A 19,628-nucleotide genomic window follows, 5' to 3' on the forward strand; every position below is an offset into this window, starting at 1 on the left:
TTACCCCACATGACGCCAAATCAACGTTAAGTGTGCTGCAGGAGGCGCACCTTACAGCAAAGGGTGATAGATTGAGAAATATAGTCTGAACGGTACTTGATCGGGAATATTAAATAGAAAAGGTGTTTTTTCAGGATAAACGCCTAAAATAAGACACATCCATAAATGTAAGAAATTTAATAAATAAAAGCCTAATTGGTATCATTATTTAGATAAAGTATATTAGATATGAATTAATTATGTTTAAAAGATGTTTTAGTCGTTACTTATTTAAAAAATGTTTAAAATTATTATTAAATTTATTAATTTTTAATGGAATATTTATTACATTTTATTAATTTATTATAAAATAATTATTAATTTATCATCTTATAACTGTTTTATAATAATTTAACAATATTCTATAATTTTTAAAGATACAATAATTAAAATAATTATTTTAGTATAATAATTGATTTTTGATATATCATACCCTTATTTGTAGAAGTTCAACCTGGGTGCAATGGTTAAAGCCACCGGAAGGAGCATTGGTTTTATGCTTAAGATTGGATGCAACTAGAGCTTCGAGTGAGTTTGGTCATGGAGCTAGATACGAAAAGCGTGGTCGATACTCATGGCGGACACAAAATTTTATGTTATGGGAGTAAATTTATAAAATTTTGACGAGATATGTACTTATAAAATTTAAAGGGACGAAAACATATTTTCAATAGAAAAAAAAATATATATATAAAGCAAAATATATAAGAATTTGAGATTTTCAGCCACCCCTCGATCCATTCACGTCGATGCTCTCCAGCAGCGCAAAAGATCTGAAATGATAAACTACTCTTATCGGATCTAGCAATCATATATGTATTGAAATACTAATAATTAAAACACACCATGATATATAAATATATGAATGTCTCGAAATCTTTTTAAGATGACACATGAAAATATCCTAAGGTACTGCCTCGCAAGCCATGCAAACCTATAAACATTGAAACCTTCTACTATGTTTTAGCTATCTATACACAACTGCAAGGTAACTACTTGAAGAAGAACGACACGAGACTCACGCATGCTCCTACGAGTATTATGCCTATATAAAACTCACTTTTTTCTCCTATTTCCTCACTTATATCCTAAGGATCACTTCGGGTTACAAAATGCACAAGTAACTTGGACAGAGTTCATGCCTTGAAACTCTTCAGAGAACTGACCTTTGTAGTGAACTGTTTATTGACAGAAAAGAAGCCGAATGCCATTTATTTTCTTCCGTTGCGGACACTTGTATCTATCAAGCCTTTCTTTGAGAGGTTTATTATGGAATTTGCTATGACTCTGGCACTGGTTTTCATATAGCCACCTAGAACAACAAAAATGTTAGGAAAGGAAGTTCATCAAGCATATTATAAAGGTTTGAAGATACCGAACCTGACGTGACCATGACAATAGGGATGTTTCTCTCACGAGCAAACCTGAAGACCTTCTCATCTCTTTGGACCACCCCATCTGGACTGACCTGAAAATTAAAACTGACCAGTAGCCATAAGTGAAAACTCACAAATATAAATTATCCGAAGATGTAACATCCAATAAAAAGATGCATTTTAAAAACAAAAGAAAATGAACAATCCTAAGCACCCCTCTTGGCCGTAGCCATCTCAAACTGCTTAACCGTTCTTTTCCTCATGTGACATTTCATCCATTCACCGCAAGCACTTATGGCTCTTGGTTCTGCAAATATGCCCATCAAGAATTGCAGTCCCAAAATCTTACAAGAAACTTTTAAACCAACATCTGTCTTAAATTTTATATGATAATCTATAAACCCTCATTACTACTTACCTACTGTCCTTTTTTATTCAAAAAATTAATTATTGATCTGAATGTACTATAAATGAAGGCTTATCTTTCAGAGGTTAGTGGAAAAAATGAATGTTTTAATATGCTTTTAATGATTTGAAGATGCATCATCACCAATGTAGCTCCATCCAGTTAATAAACTATAAGCAGGCAAGTGAAGCTCAGCAGAGTTCATTGGGAGATTACTACCAAATCTTTATGAATCAGCATGATCATGTTAACACACAATTTGAGATAAAACAGGTATGTGTTCCTTCAACCAGCTTCCTTCTTTCTCTATGATATACTAGGCAGCATCCAGGCCTATCACCTGGAGGATGATTCTCTACCAGAAGTTGATAAATCAGAGATGATCGGTTCACAGAAAGCATAAGTCTAATGAAGATCTCATTTTACTTCTCATAGAAGAGGGAAATGTACTGGCGAAAAGAAAAAGATAGAACAAAATTAAGCAAATGGATCCAATTATAAATTTACCTTTAATCCACCCAGTGGATCTCCATCAAGGATATCAGTGCCAGCATTGTATATAATCAACTCAGGGGCAAAATTACTCCACGCTACCTGGAATTTGCAACTAATAACTACAATGTGGTAATAGCATAAGAACATTTTAATACAGTATTTATAACATGAACCTAATAAAAGATAACAAGTAAATAAAATGAAAGATGGACACGTGATAGAGATAAAAATGCAAAGCAAAAGATGAAGCAAGTTAGCAAAAATGCTGATGAAATCATGTTAGAATGCAACAGAGTTAAAAGCATCTCACATTATAACAACAATAAATACAAGAAGAGGCAGAGACACAGTAAAAGCACTAAATGTATTTCAAAAAATATGATTTAACAATAGTTATGATATTCAAGTTAAAACTGAGAAACTTGTAAAGACACACATAATGGACATAATGGACGCATCTGGAGTAAAGTCATCAGGCAAAGATGTGTAAGTGTTGTCAAATAAAATACAGCAGATATGAACATCAGAATTGAAAAAGATCCAGCAATATGCAGAACAAAGCATGCAGAAGATAGCTAAAAGAAATATTTACCGCAAGTGCTTTATCCAATTGCTTCAAGTACTCGTCAGTTGTAGTCCCAGTCTGTTCATATATGACAAAATAAAATCAGGTAAAGACAATGCCAGCAATGAGCTAACTTCATTAAAAAGATGAGAGATGCTCACCACCACTTCGACCTTCAGATCAATATAATTTCTAGCAGTCATATCCTGAAGAGATTTAATGAAAGAAAATAAAACTGAAAGGTGAGGTGATTTGTCCTCTTATGTTGATATTTCAACAGGAGAAGGTCAAAACTCATTGCATAAAGAAAAAAGAAAAAAAGTTACAAGGACAGCAAACTATGGTCTAGATGAAGAGGCTGTTCAGGTTTGTTACAGAATTATAGGCAAAATATTAGGGTCGGTATATAGTGTATTTAATGTATGATATTAAATAGTTAATGTAGGAGATTACTTTATATATTATATGAACTTATTACTTGTATATACCCACAATATTGATGAATAAAATGTAAGAAAGTATTCTCTTCCTACTATTTATACAAGGATCAACTAGAGAAGATGCAATACAGATTTAGACAGAAAACACTTACAAATGGGTATATTTGAGGGTTGTACATATCCAAGATATAAACGTGCTCTGTCAGTTTAAACATAAGCATTGAAAATCCAAAATAAAAAAAAATTAGAGAACCAAGAGGAAAAATAAAGCATCCTTACCGTCATTACCAAAATCCATTTCATGACCATTTCCTTGATGTGCATCTAAATCAATTATCATCACCTTGAAAAATATTGTAAAGTATAAAATTAATTAGTTGAGAATAGGATGTCAGATAAGATTGCAAGGACTTCATCTGTTGATTTTAAACTAGACATTCCATTACCTTGATATATTTGACCGAAAAAAGCAAAATGAATGCAAAGGGAAATGTCTGCATAAGCACAAAATCCACCTCCCCTTCCACCACTACAGTGATGAAACCCTCCTCCAACATTGATAGCCCATCCTCGCTCCTTCGCGAACTTAGCCGCCAATACAGTTCCACCCACCTGTAGTCATGTGATCATTATAATACTAGTCTCAAATAAAACTCAATCTCCAATGAAAAAGAAAATGATGTAATTAGCTCCAAGGCAGACATAGAGTCTATGACTTCACCTGCTTTCGGAACGGATAAAGAACTTTCATCTGAACAAGCCAATTGGGTAACATCGCTACAGGAGGAACCTACAGAACATAACACTTCGAATCAATCCAAGAAGTACAATAACATCATTTGAAACTACTTAATCCTCAGCCAGTAAAAGATTTAATGGGGTATACACAACAACAAAAATCCCATGAACCCAAAATCATTAAAAATGAAATACAAGTAATCATGCTAATTTTTCTGGATAATCCCATGCATGTGCAGGCCATAAGATCATACTAGAAAGCAATTTCATGCTAAAACAACAAAATTATTGCATAAGGAAATTCTAGAAGGTACCTCGGTTATCTTGGCGACATTCACACTGTTCTTCAGGCTATTCAGGTATGCTTCTGTATGCACCTGCGACATTATGTGGTGGGGGGGGGGGTTACAAGCATTAGGTTACAGCGTCAACTGCAGGTAGAGACCTCATTAACTAAGCTTTTTTTATTAAGCCACAGTGTATATAAATCAAGTGAGGGGAAAAAATCAATTACCACAAGTAGATCCTCCGTTGAAGCTTCCAATGGCTCAACAATAGAGCTTTTTTCCAGATAACCTTCCGAAATCAATAACTGACATACCCGACTCCATTTTGAAGAATCGAAAGGATGCCTGCATCAATCACGAATAACTAACTTATTTTTCCAAAAATAGAAGTTAATCAAATTAAAAAAAGAAACATAAAAACTAAAAGAAATTCAAATTATCTTACAGTTTCTCAAGTCCGAGGAAGCTGATATCGTAGTAAGAACAGTGACGGATCTAGAAATTAAAAAATAGAGTTCAAAATTTTAATATCCTATTCTAAAAAAAATTTGGGTACACAAATTTTCTTATTTTTTTGTATTACTATTAATAAATTAAATTAAATTTAATATTTTTCTCAAAATAATAGGTGTGCAATGGCGCTGTACATCCGCCCCTGAGTAAGAAGAGTAGATAACCGGAACCTATAGTATGAATGTCTTCAAAATTTCAAATTGGAAACAAGCAATTTAACTATATATATGAAGATTTTAAGAACCGTTGGCAAAATAAATGTCACCTTGGAAGAACATCGGGGTTGTGAATCTTGCTAGAGCTGATTCGATGACGGCGGAGAGATTCGGTATCGATTTTGGGAGAGTGAGACGAAGATAAAGATGAAGACCAAAACATTGTAAAGGATTGATAGCCGCGATACGCAATGAAGGGAGTGGCAAGTGCGAGGAACAAATATAGCGTTGATTTGCAGAGATTCCGACTGGATTCGGTAGTCTTTGCAATGACTCGGTGAGTTCCAAGCTTAGAAAACAGTTCGTGTGAGAACGAGAGCGATCGAAAAGTCATTGCGTTGGTTAAAAGCATTTTAAATAAAATTCGTTTCGGTGTTAAGTGGTGGCGCTAACGCAACCAAAGTAGTCCTTTGGAATAAAAGGAGGGAGTAGCTAACTAGCTATCCGTAAAATTCGACCGATTTTATATATATATTTAGGTGATGTATTGAAATTTTTAAATAAATTAAAAATTTAATATTAAATATTAATTCTTAATATAAAAATAAGTATTTAAATAATATTTTTAAAAATATTTTGGTGTCTAAAGATATTTTTGTTAAAATAAGGTGTTTACGTTTTCTCAGTTACACTTTTAAGTACTTATCGTTATATTTTTTAATTTTTTAATAATAAAATTATTATTTAAAAAATTAAAAAACTTAATTTATTTATTAAAAAAACTCGAGCTTTTAATGAAATTATAAAAAAACACTCTAAGAAACTTAAATATTTCATTTAACCTTATTACCAATCATTATTAGGCATCTCTGGCCACCATTATCTCCAAGCATTTGGGTTTTGACTGGAATTGCATGGTGATTCGAATGGTAGTGGTGGTGTGATTTATGGACGTCGGGATCGACTAAAATCGATAAAAAAGGGTAACAATAGCTTAAAATTTGACGAACCTTCGAATGTTTCTCTATAACAAACGATGACACTTTATGACGAGAGACCAACGAGGGTTTGATTGGGGGTCAACGTCTGTGCCGATGAAGATGGCGGTGACGATCACAGATGGCCAGCCAACAACCATGAAAAGGGGAAAGGGGAAGGGAAAAAAAAGAGAGGAGGGAGAGAAGGGGACTCGGGTGGCTGTTGGTTTTTTTTAAAGAAATATATTTTTTAATATTTTAAATAAAATTTTTAAAATTATCAAAACATGACGTGTTACTTAACGACCAAATTTAATTACTGTTACGGTCCAGACACCTAAAAATCTCCATTGAAAACGTTATACACCTATTTTTAATAAAATTCTCTTTAAGCACAAAAACGTTTTTCGATACAAGAACTTATTTTAATATTAAGTCTAATTATTATAAATTAAATATATAATCTTATGTTAGAATATAGTCTTTTTAAAAATATATGTATTATAAAATTATAAAATTTTAGAGGGTAAAAAATTAAATCATTTATATAAAATATATTTAATGGTATAATCAAAGGCGACGTGGCATAATAATATCGGATTTGCCTTAGATACGCCAAAACGATTGCGAAACAATTTATCGGTTCGGGTGAGGTCTAATTTTATATAAACTGCATGTTTGAACAAACATTTGATTTGATTTATTTGTTTCTATTCAAAATATATTTTTTATATTAATATTTATATATAAAAATATAAATTTTTATTTAACAGAGGGCTCATTGCGTGCAGTCCAAATAGAATACCATGCAATAGTGAACGTTACGTAGTCCAATTGCAGCAAACAAAATACATGCATATAGCAGAAGAAAACAAAAAATCAGTAAAAATGAGAATTTATAGAACAAATTGTAAAACTATGTTTAAAAGCACATCAAAGATTCTTCCGGCAAAAAGAAAATGAAAAACAAAACCAACGGCAGTGGTTTTCCGTCTATTCTATAGCGAAACTATGGCTTGAATTTTTCTCTAGATTTCGTTAACGAATGCCTCCTCAGGGCGAACCACCCGGATTCCATTCCAATACATCAAACGCTCCCTGCAGGTGCCATTTTCATTCAATAAGCAATACGATTCAGAACTCAACTGGAAAGGGAATCAAACTTACAGCCTAAGAAAAATGGCCGGTTCTTGTTCTTCCCATAGAAAAAAACCTAACTGGAATCTCCTTCAGCAATCGACCACTCGAAACCTGAAACGGCAAGTGAAACAGAAATCATAAACACATAAATCAACAAAACAGAGACGTACAGAAAAAGGTAAAGAACTTACACATCTCTTGCCAAGGACAAGGTCGCAGTCAATATTATTGCAATGGACATTCTCCTCTGAATTACCATAGTGATTTGTATCATCATCACTGAACCGCAGATTGCTACTGTTTATCAGTGAAGCACGAAGATTGAATTTCAATTAATCAATATTGTACTTCATTACATGATGAAGTGGAGATATCTTACGTTCTGTGGCAGAGGATTCCATCCACCAGTCAAAGCAAGAACTGAAGTCAAGAACTGAAGTTCCATCAGTAAAAGAAGAATCAAGCACACAAATATACAGAGAGAGGGAGAGTTGATACGCGGGTAAAGAAGTTGTAGCCGGAGGCAATGAGGACGTGGTTTTTGCAAATACAGCATAAAAAGAAACGGTTTTCCGCATTAAATGGACATCTAATGTGTCCATTGGATCGAGGGAAATCTAATTATGTGCGAAACACAGCATAAGAAAAGAAGTCACTTCTCGCAATCATGATCCAGTTGATACGAAAATGCAAAGAGAGGTTTCTTGATTACCAGTGTTGATTTCCTTTTCTGCAATGGATTTTAAGCTTCTTGAAAGGAGTAGTGGGTAATTGACATTGGGTTCTTATTTATATAAACACCATGAAAGACGAAGTAAAGCAGATAGATACCTTCTTTTTCAGTTATGGACGCGTAGATTGTGTGCTGAATGATGTATATTTAGTTTTCATCACAACTCTTACCATCGACTCGCGATCCATGGAGCATCACACGTGGATATATTCGTGCATATATGCGTAAGATGAATATAAATTAATTATTAGTGACCATTTTGTAATTTTTGATAATTCAAATGACCATTTTATAATTTTTTAAACTTGAATTATCTAACTAAAGACTTCCATATAGTCAGGTGACTATATAGTAGTTTACCATAAAGTTTATTACTTAACCGACAAGTTTGAAGATGCTTTTTGATAAATAAAGAAAATCGTCAAGGCTCATCACCACTCGATGGTGAATCCTTCATTTTTTCAATGATGGAAAGACATGCTACGTAGAGTGTTGTGAACCAATCCAATGTATGCATGAATCTTGGGTACAAACATTCAATTGAAAAATGTACCCAAAACCAGTGGAAACTGCCAAATTGGTGTGCCAGAAGAATCGGCATTGCGTGCTCTTCATTCGATCCTACTTTTAGGTTATTGTTGACCCAAAACTATCTCACATGTGAAGGTCAGAAATCTCACGTGGGATTCGAAGCTATCATAGGATACATCACATAAGAAACATGGTCAAATGACTCAAATCGAAATGAAAACAAGTGCAAAAAATGAACATAAAAAGACCGATCTCAGGAAACGGCCCTCAACTCCGCCATTGATGCAAGAAACGAGCAAGTAACAATACAAGTAGATCAAAATGCACTTTATTATCAAGGCTTTACAAACAATTCCCAAAGGAGGTAAACTCTTGAAAGGAACATATCACTTGTATGAGAAGGAAAATTGTTAAAAGGAAAATAAAAAAGGGGGGATGCCATGCATTTTTCCAATACTCCAAGTCAATGTAACTTTGCATACCAAGGGTCATCCCTCGAGGGACTATGGTTGCTTTGTGAACAGAAAGTGCCCCATCCGAATGAATGGCAACAAGGGCATGGCCAGCCTCATGGAAAGCGGTCAGTTTTCGTGACTCTTCAGAAATGACTGCCGACTTGCGTTCACTTCCCAATATGATCTTGTCCTTTGCATACTCAAGATCAGCCATTGTCACTTCTTTAGCACCATGCATTGAAGCATTCACAGCGGCAACGTTGACCAGATTTGCAAGATCAGCACCAGAGAATCCAGGAGTACCTCTAGCAATGATCATTAAATCAACATCATCTCCCTTCAACACCTGCAATAGACCAGAACGAATAGTTAGACATGCATGACTGAACGCAATGATTCAGCCAGAAAATATTACGAAGACCAATGATTACAGTGAAAGAACACAAGTACCAATGATTACAGTGAAAGAACACAAGTCTAATATGGAGAGTCATGGGATCGAGTCCCACGGTGGGCAATTCATAATTCTGACTGCCGGAGGTCTCCCACGGAAGCTGCTCTCAACCTGACGTTGGGGGCAGCCTACTATCCTACCTCCCCTTACCCCCATTACATATGGGAATAGGGTCAGCTAATTTTTTAAAAGCTAAAATCAAGCCAAATTTTATGATACATGCTCCAATAGGGCCTACCGAGCAGCATCATCTGGACAGGAAACACAGTACCTTTGACATGTGAGATTCCAGAATCTGTCTCCGACCTTCAACATCTGGAAAAGGAATAATAATGCGGCGGTCAAATCTTCCAGGTCTGACCAACGCCTTATCCAATGATTCTGGAAAATTAGTTGCTGCAATTAGAATAATTCCTTCATTCTGTTTAAATCCATCCAATTCAACAAGCAACTGATTCAAAGTCATTCTCATGTACTGTTGGTCCTTTGGATTACGGCTTCCACCTATGGCATCTATCTCATCAATAAATATAATACATGGTGATCACTTCTTTGCAGCAGCAAAAAGATCTCTCACTCTCCGAGCTCCAACTCCAACAAACATCTCTTCAAACTCACTGCCACTGCAGGAGAAGAAAGGTACCCCAGCCTCTCCAGCAATAGCTCTTGCTAACATTGTTTTCCCATTGCCAGGTGGACCAACAAGCAAGACTCCCTTTGGAAGCTTACCACCAAGACGAGTGAAGCGCTGCAACAAGGGAAAAGGTAAATAGAGAGAGAAAGAAAGAATGGGAGGGAGGGAGGGATATATTTACTAAATCAAAAAGTGTATTCAACTTAGGATCTCGAAGGTAGTGGACAATTTCTTCTAACTCTGCCTTTGCTTCGTCAACACCTTTGACATCATTAAATTTTGTGTTAGATTCCACAAGCACATCTTCGTGTAGACCAAGTCCTAAAACAAGATTATCAAACAGTCAGAATCCAGAAAAAGTACTATCAGTTCAAATATGCACAGACAATTTAGAGGAAATTTTGTCATCTAAACATTCTACCTTTACTAATCCCTCTATCCTCAATAAGGGCTCCAACACCAGAAATCAACAAGAAGCCAAGTGCAATACTACGAACAGTACGCCACAATTGATCTCTAAAATTCCCCCCTTCTGCAGTCACCATGTGGATAGGAGCACTAGCAGTTCCTAGGACACCATGTTTTGTCGGTTTCCCCTCATTTTGAAAAACTGAAAGGCCACTTTTACTCTCTTCCTCAACTGCTGAATTGGAGATACCTGTAATTTGAATAATCTCTAGTTAACAAAGATACACAAAGGCAAAGAGTGGAAATTAATCAGAAATAAATGGCCTAATAATAGTTTAACAGAGAATTCAATAGCATCATCAAATTAGAAACTAGGTTCAATGACTTCTCCAGCAAAGTGGGAAAAAGAATACTGCAAAACTAACATTTTAGAAGAAATTAAAGATGCAAGATAGCAAGCCCACTTACCTTTTTTGTAATGTCTTAAGTAACTCACTTTCATCAAGCCTGTCAACTTTAACTAATGCTTTAACATATTCCGAAAGAGCAGATGGATTAGAATGTAATGATGGCTGACTTTCGAATAGTCTTATCACTGCCTCAGGATCATTTCTATGGTATAGCTCCCTAAAACTAGCAGCTTCGCTAGCTTCATCAGCAGCTCGGATTCTGCGAGCTAAATTGACAGCATAGCTTGACCTAAACCTCTGTTGGCCACTCAAAAGCCTATTACCTGCACTCCAACAATATTTCAGCTTAGGCAACAAAGTTTTTATGTTGAGAACAGGCAAATCCAAGTATTTTATGGACAAAAAGAAAAAAAGCTATGAAGATAATGAAATAATATAAAAAGCTTCAACAAATAAAAATACCAGAGAGATGAACTTGGCTAAACAAGTTTCTAACTTGTCCCAGTTCTGATTGCTGTCTAGATACCTGCTTTGAGATGAAAATGAGGCTTATCGTTTATTTTAAGGAATAAACATTAAAATATATGTCTAACATACAAATTACTCGAAAGTAAGCAAAAATAATCCACAAAAGAAATTAACTAAGCTTCGTACCAACCTAATCACCTCAAAACTTCACCGCTTTAAACAATATCTCATGGAATACGGCATTTGCAAATATGCAAATTGACTAAATGAAAAATGAAACACCTTAGAAAGGGAAAACCCATTTTTTGACCCAATAAAAGTCCCAATCAGCTCAAGCAAAATTAGTAATACGTCCAACGGAAATTAAAATCGAAGATTATATATTTCAATTTCATTACTCTTTAATATCCTACTCAACTAATCTTTAGCTCGGATTGAAGTGTCAAAGGCAACACCTATCTTATATTTAGAAGTAGGGTTCCCTCAATCTCCAATTTTTAAAACCTCATATCATACAAATCCAATACATAAATAACAATCACGGCAGAACAAGAAGATATGAAGAGCTCGGCAAAACGAAGCTCAAAAGAGAGGGAAGATAACCTGAGAGATTATGACTCTCCAAGCCATCGCCTTTTACAGAAACCAAAACAAATAGTCTGATCTTCCTATCCTTCTATGTTCTATATCTATCCCTTGCGTGGGTTTGTTTGGTTAGCGAGAAAATTAAGGATGGTGGGGGGGGGGAATGAGACGAAAAACGAGTGTTGGAAGATGAAAAATCTGGCGAGTGCGTGAATCGTTAGATTAATTTTGGATAAAATGCTTTCAAGATAACAGAGTGCGTGAAAAAAAACTGCCTTTGGTTTTTGGTTTGATCATTGATGTGCGTCTTGAAATGGCAGTCGGTCAAGAGGAGGAGATCTTCTTTGCGAATTGTCGGATTTACCCTTTCATTTTTTTTTTTGCTGTTTTGGCCCTTTGAAATTTTCTCGAATTACCATTTAAATCCCTTAGATAAAACCACTGTGTTAAAATTTCATTAGCATTGTTGAGTAATGCTTCATATAAAGGAAACTATTTTAAAAAAATTGAAATATATATTTGGAGATACACTCTCCTATTTCAAAATATATTAAATCATTCACTGTTCAGATTAAAAATTTAAATGTACATTTATCATGTGACTTCGTGTGAACTTAAAAATCGAAATAAAGGTCTTAATTTTTTTATATATTTTCCTAATTTATAAATAAAATTTTAATAATTATTTTAAATTATATTTTAATATAAACATTGTTTTAATCTTAAATTTTTATTTACAAATTTGAAATGTAAAATACGGGTATAGGATTCTTCAATTGTACAATTCGAAATTGTTAGTTATTGCTTTTCAACGTTATTTTTAAATTATTTAAAAATTAAATTAATTAATTTTTTATAATATTTTAAAGGTTGTAGATTTGAATATATTAAAATATATAATAATAATTTAAAATATTATAAATATTATATATATTTAACAAAAAGAAGGTTGCATATTAATTTGGGTCTTACGTGTTTGTGTATATATATTTTTGGATAATTTTTTTAACAAAGTTCAAAGTAAACCGGTCCAATAAGATATTACTTGGACCCTTCTTTCAATTCAAGCTAATTCAGACCAACCCAAATGATTATTTGATAATAAAATGGATTAATTTAAATCTAATTACAAAATAGCATTTTATTTAAGAAAATCAGATATTGACAGAATTTAAGGTAGTTGAAAATTTGTCACACGCAATTCAACCTGACTGCAGCAATAATGAAGTGGATGATGTAAAGCTTCCACCTCACAGTTTCATCCACTTATCAAATTCTTCACTTCTTATTGCAAATTCAACAATTATTTCTTATTTTAATCATGGCGTAAATTCTTCACATTTGATCATGAAGACATTGTTTTTCTTCATATGAAAACAGTTCTCGGAAGATTCCTGGGTTGGCCTTTTGTCCTTCTATAAATTTTGATCTTTCGGACGAAGTCATAGGTATGAATCTGAGCCTTTGGGGTGGCAAAACATGGATAAATCTCTGCTTTTGTTTGTCGGGATTTCTTGTTTTCTGCTAATCGATGGGGTTAAAGCGGAAGCCTGTGATCTTCTAACAGAGACAGACAATACAAGGTTTCAATCGTTCAAGGCTTTAGTACCGGAAGAACAGCCTTACAGAACAGCTCATCACTTCCAGTCTCCTGACAAACTTTACTGATCTTGTTCTTGCAGCTTACATATTTGGAACATTCAATTCTTTGACTGTCATGTGTTTGTTTTTATGTTTGTTTGGTGGTGGCAATTGATTCAACTGATCTGCTTCGATGATGGGACGAAATGGCTGACATTTACTACACAGATCCTAATGGTAAGAAAAGCATTTTTAAAGTTTTATTCATGTCCAAATATGTAATCGAGATCATTAAACAACTTTGATGTTCGATAGTATGCATCATCTCTTAGACAGCACCTATGTGACATGGACTCAATGATATGTGTCGAATATCGATATATGTTGAACTTTTCGTTAAAGTTTTTTCATATATTTGAAAGATCATGCGACATCCCATGTCCGAGCATGTGTCGCACTAAGTATTAGTCATGACTACTTTAAAAAAATAAAAAGTTTGGGTGTTAAATCTTCAAAACCAGTGAAAAAAGATTAGTAAGTTATTGTTCCATCTGGTGCAGGGCCAATGTACTACAATGGAGTTCATCACTTATTCTACCAATACAATCCACACAGTGCATTGTTTGGCTATGGTATGGTGTGGGCACATTCTGCATAATATGATCTTATAAATTGGATCAGTCTTGATAATGCACTTGTTCCATCCGAGCCATTTGACGCCATGGGTTGCATCTCGGGTTCGGCAACAATCCTTCCGGGGAATAAACCGGTCATTATATACACAGGCATTGATGCTAACTATAACCACGTTCAAAACCTGGCAACACCATAAAATCGATCCGATCCGTTGCTAATAGAATGGATCAAATACTCTGGAAACCCTCTAATGACTCCACCAATTGGTGTAAATGGAGATAACTTTAGAGATCCAACAACTGCTTGGCAGGGTCCCGACGGAACCTGGAAAGTAGTCATTGGGAGCTATAGCAATAAACAGGGCATGGCCATAATATACCAAAGTAAAGATTTTGTTAACTGGACTATGCATCCAAAACCTCTTTATTCGACATCGAAAACCGATATGTGGGAGTGCCCGGACTTCTTTCCTGTGTCGATTAACAACACCAATGGGGTTGAAACCTCTGTCACAAATCCTAGTGTTAGGCATGTTATGAAGGCAAGTTTCAATTCCCATAATTACTACTTTGTGGGGACTTACGATACAGAGCAGGAAAAGTTCCTTCCTGATCTGACTTTACGGGAACCAGTTCGGACTTGAGAATTGATTACGGTAAATTCTACGCCTCGAAGACATTCTTTGACAGTAAGAAGAACCGAAGGATACTATGGGCTTGGGTGAATGAATCCAATAGTTCCGAAGATGATATACATAAAGGATGGTCTGGACTTCAGGTGATTGACATTACATATTCACTGATGCTGCATGATGTATTAGAATCACACTGATCCTTAATGGTTTACGGAAATTCCTTTGCAGGCAATTCCGAGGAAGATTTGGATAGATAGATCCGGAAAGCAATTAGTACAGTGGCCAGTGGAAGAACTCAACAATCTACGTGATAATCAAGTCTATGTTTATGGCAAGCATCTCAAAAGCGGATCGGTTTTTGAAGTTTCGGGCATCACTGCTTCAAAGGTGAGTTAGAACTCTATTGTCGTGCACTAATCACCATCATATGCATTTGAAGTAATTGCATTATCATAATGAAAACCTTCTTACATTGTTCAAAGGTCGATATAGAAACAATGTTCGAATTGCCTGAACTAGAAGAGGCAGAGTTCATGGATACCAGTTTGGTTGATCCCCAACTAATCTGCGACAGAAAAGATTCATTTGTCACTGGAAAATACGGACCATTTGGTTTATTAGCTTTGGCAACAAAGGACTTGAAAGAATGATCTGCGATTTTCTTTAGGATTTTTCGAGTCGATAACAGATATGTAGTACTTATGTGCAGTGAGCAGAAGAGATTGGTTACTGCTTTCCAGAACTATCCACAGTTGTGCAATAGGTCATCCACATTCATTTGATTCAATGTTTAAACATGTTATTTACAGGTCATCGTTGCGAAACAATTTGGATAAAACCACATACGGAGCTTTTGTAGACATCGACTTGCACCAGGAAATGGTTCCACTAAGAACCTTGGTGCGTTGAATCGAGTTCGCCGTTCTCAATTTACTGGTGCAGGGTCCTTTTTGTGTGTGTGTGTTGATGTGTTTGTACCATCTTTTTTGCAGATAGATCACTCGATAATCGAGAGTTTCGGTGGAAAAGGAAGAACTTGTATCACAGCAAGAGTTTATCCAAAGCTGGCTATCAACAACGAAGGCCATCTTTTTGCATTCAACAATGGAACTCTGAGTGTAACAATTTCAAGCTTGCATGCATGGAGTTTGAATAAAGCCAAGATTAATTGCAGGGGAAGCTTGGAGAACACGGAATCGTGCTAGGACAACGAAAACCGAAACTATATCTGAGGATTTCTTGTGAAATAAGTAAACAAGGTGGTCCCTTGTTCATGTCTAGGAAATTACAATTAAAATTGCTTGTATATTATTCATAGTTTGTGAAAGTCTTCCGTACATAATACAAAGATATTAATAATTTGCAAAATGGTCATAAATTTCTGGCTAAAATATACTTAAGATCAGTCAATTATTAGTTTGGTTATAAATGAGTTCTTTTTTTCTAAAAATTATAATTTAATCAATCAATTAAGATATTATTACAAACAAATCATTAGTCGTTAAATATAAAACGAAATAGTGATATGGTTTAGTATAATAATAATTTTAGTCTATAAAACTTATACATTCTATCAAATTAGTTTAATTCAAAATAATTTAATAAATTTAATCGTTTATATTTAAAAATTCTACCATTTTAGTTTACGTTGTTCTTCTCCCAAATTTGTTATATAATTTTTCTATTACTTTCTTGGTATAATAACAATTTAAAAATAACTAGTTGATGATTTATAGTAGAATGCAATTATCCAACTGCTGCTTTGATTCGACAAACTCGTTTAGTTTGACAGTATAAAAAAGATCAATTGATGAAAGTTTAAATATGAATGATTAGATTTATTGAATTATTTCGAATCAAGACCAAATCGATATAATATATAAGTTTTAGATACTAAAAATGTCATTACACCAAACCACAATAGACTTATTTCAATTTTAACGATAAAATGAACTGTTTGTAACAATATTTTAATTGAGTGACTAAATTATAATTTTTATAAAAAAGTGACTCATTGGTAACCAAACTAAACATTGAGTGACCTGATGTGTCCAAACTAAAACCCTGAAAAATCTAGCAGCTTGCGTGTCCAAAGCTGGAGACATGAAAAATCTTGTGAAATCATAAAGTGGGTTCCACTTGTCTGGAACCATACAGAAATTTTCAGAACCTTTTTGCCAAATGCCAGGAACTTTCTAGAACTTTCTTTTCCACCTCTTTTTATATACACACACATCACTCTCATTAACATAATAAGCCAACGAGCTCTGTTAGTACATTTTTTTTCCTGCCAAATATGAACAATCTCAGACAGAACTCTCAGAGTAAAAACTCAGTAGCAGATTGTTTTTCTTTTTAGAAAGAGCTGATGAAAGGAGAGGTGGTAATAAAGGAAGAGGAAACTCAACTGAAGTATGCTGCTCCTGGAGCTGCGGGATTGTTGTCATCATCAGGGTCTAGGTATGTGCGGGTTAACCAACCGTACAGGGTCTAATATTTATAAGAATCTTCAATTTTTTTTAAATCTTTTGCATATATATATATATATATATATATATATATATGTATGTATATTTAAGATATTTGATTCAAGATTTTTTAAGTTCAAGATTTTTTAAGTTCAAGATTTACATTAAATAATATTTTAATTTTAAAAAGTCTATTTTACTATTGTACTATTATGTATAGGGCACTAAAATATACAAGACGGTCCTAATCATCTTCGTCTTCGAGTGCCATTCCGTAGCCGCGGGAGTGGCTTAATGAGGTTGGTCCGCCGCCGTTCCTGACCAAAATTTTCGAAATGGTCGAAGATCCTTCGACGGACTTGGTGGTTTCATGGAGTAAAGCTCGTAATAGCTTCATTGTGTGGGATTCTCACATATTCTCCACCACCCTACTTCCTAGGTATTTCAAGCACAAAAATTTCTCCAGATTCATTCGCCAGCTCAATACATATGTAAGTATTTTCACTTACAAATTGTTGGGGGGTTTCTCTTAACAAATTGGTGATCAATCTTCGGTTTTGATGCTATTTCAAGGTGGAGTAATCACTGTAATTGTGGATGCAGGGTTTTAGAAAAATTGATCCAGATAGATGGGAATTTACCAATGAAGGGTTCCTGGGAGGGAAACAACACCTACTGAAAACGATCAAAAGTAGAAGAGATTTGGTGCAAAGTTCACAACATCAAGGATGAGGAGCTTGTGTTGAGTTAGGACAATTTGGATTAGATGAAGAGCTGGAGCGATTGAAGAGGGATCGAAGTGTTTTACTAGCCGAATTGTCCAATTAAGGCAACAACAGCAGCATTCAAGGGACCAAGTTGTTGCAATGGAGGAAAGGTTACAGAGCACAGAGAGGAAACAGAAGCAGATAATGGCATTCCTTGCTAAAGCTCTCCGAAACCCAACTTTTTTTCAGCAATTTGCTTGGCAAAGACAGGTCCCGGGGGTCGAAATTGGGCGAAAACGGCGACTAGAAGCGAGCCCCAGTGTAGAGAATTTCAACAAGAAGCAGCCTCTGTGGTAGTTGATAATGATCAAGTTGAGGAGCAAGAAGAGGTGGCTACCATTGGGGCCGAAATCAAGACATTTTTCGCTTCTGCCATGGACAATGAATCGAGCAGTGAAATCAAGGATCATATAACAAGTCAAATGCCCATGTCAAGTGTGACTGATAGCTTGGGTGTTAATGACACAATATGGGAAGAGTTAATAAATGAAGACCTGATAGCTGGTGAACCAGAGGAGGAATTATTGTTGGTGAGTGATCAAGCTGAAGTTGATGTTCGAGTCGAAGATTTGGCAGCAAACCCAGCGGACTGGGGTGATGATTTGCAGGAACTCATGGATCAAATGGGTTATCTCAGGTCAAATCCATGATCAAGAAAAAAAACACATCAAGGGAATCTACGATTTTGTTGTTCATGTTGTTATATATTTGTTTGTGAAACTTATAGGATTGTTTATGATTTCACATACCGCATGGAACGGTGAAATAAATGATCATTAGCTCATTACTGTAAGGATTGGATCTTTTGTAAGCTGTATCTGGCCAAGTGGCAAAGTTCAGAGCAAAGATAGGAGTCATGAAAAGAACATGAAGTTTAGTCTCTTGTCACTGAACTAAATGAACAAATGTTCTGCAGATGCAAAGGACTTGGTAAGGTTTTTACTATGTCCGACACCATATTCATACACATGATCGGTGGAGATTTTTCATTGAGCTTTTATCTAGTCCTGCAGGTGGACTGCTTCTTGAACGTAAACTCTTCCATCGACTGCCTCTGGTTTCTGTTAATGACGTTATTATTGCCAGCTCTTTTCTTGTCTTGGTAGAATTTGTTAAGTTCATAGAGTTTGCCCTACTATTGCAACTGTCCTCTGTTGTATCTGTATCCAAGATTGTGTTTCCAGTTGAAGTGCATGATGAAGATGAAGCTGAGCTTGGATCAAACCGAAAGTTGAAACTTGGACTTGAGGAGGATGAGTGAGTGGCCTGAAACATGGAGGTTTAGCGGAAATCCTAGTTGCATATTGTTCTTTCTGAATTTCATGATAGAGCATGGGACCCTAAGCAATATTTTGATTGTGGGGTTTTTTCTGAAGATAAGATCCAGCCTGTAATTGTTCCATCAATCTCGTCTCCTGTGGCTGAGCTGCTGTTCAACGTTTGAGCCAACTCCATCCTGAGCTATTTGTTTGACTAGTTGCCCCAGGCTTTGACCTCTGAATCTTTGGTCGTGACGTAAACAAAGGGTGAAATTCAGAACGTTTCAATATCTTGTGAGCGAGAGAATAAGCCATTCCACTTTCTCTCTTGAGGGCTCCTTCCTGCAATCCTGCCTCGTCTGCAGCTTCGTTTTAACATCTCCCAGGGTTCCTATCACACCAGCCAGACATCCTGGAAACTCAAATTTTGGAAACCCAAATTTTAGTCATTACGGTAAATTGAGTTGTACCTGT

General features: G+C 35.3%; 1 protein-coding gene and 3 pseudogenes across 1 annotated transcript; 2 read left to right on the forward strand and 2 right to left on the reverse strand.

Annotated features, from left to right (window-relative positions):
• Positions 1-1,250: 1,250 nt before the first annotated feature.
• LOC120162216 lies at positions 1,251-7,733 on the reverse strand (annotated as a pseudogene).
• Positions 7,734-8,687: 954 nt separating this feature from the next.
• Positions 8,688-12,115, reverse strand: LOC120162039 (annotated as a pseudogene).
• A 2,161-nt stretch (positions 12,116-14,276) lies between these two features.
• LOC120162219 (beta-fructofuranosidase, insoluble isoenzyme CWINV6-like) lies at positions 14,277-15,383 on the forward strand. Its single transcript, XM_039172395.1, has 4 exons — positions 14,277-14,567; positions 14,639-14,803; positions 14,889-15,047; positions 15,143-15,383. Exons 1-4 carry the CDS (start codon positions 14,277-14,279, stop codon positions 15,308-15,310), a joined length of 783 nt encoding a protein of 260 aa, XP_039028326.1. The 3' UTR covers positions 15,311-15,383.
• Positions 15,384-17,028: 1,645 nt separating this feature from the next.
• On the forward strand, positions 17,029-18,564 carry LOC120162220 (annotated as a pseudogene).
• Positions 18,565-19,628: the final 1,064 nt, after the last annotated feature.

This window comes from Hibiscus syriacus, unplaced genomic scaffold, assembly GCF_006381635.1.
Source record: "Hibiscus syriacus cultivar Baekdansim isolate YM2019G1 unplaced genomic scaffold, ASM638163v2 tig00111402_pilon, whole genome shotgun sequence".
Taxonomy (NCBI): Eukaryota; Viridiplantae; Streptophyta; class Magnoliopsida; order Malvales; family Malvaceae; genus Hibiscus; species Hibiscus syriacus.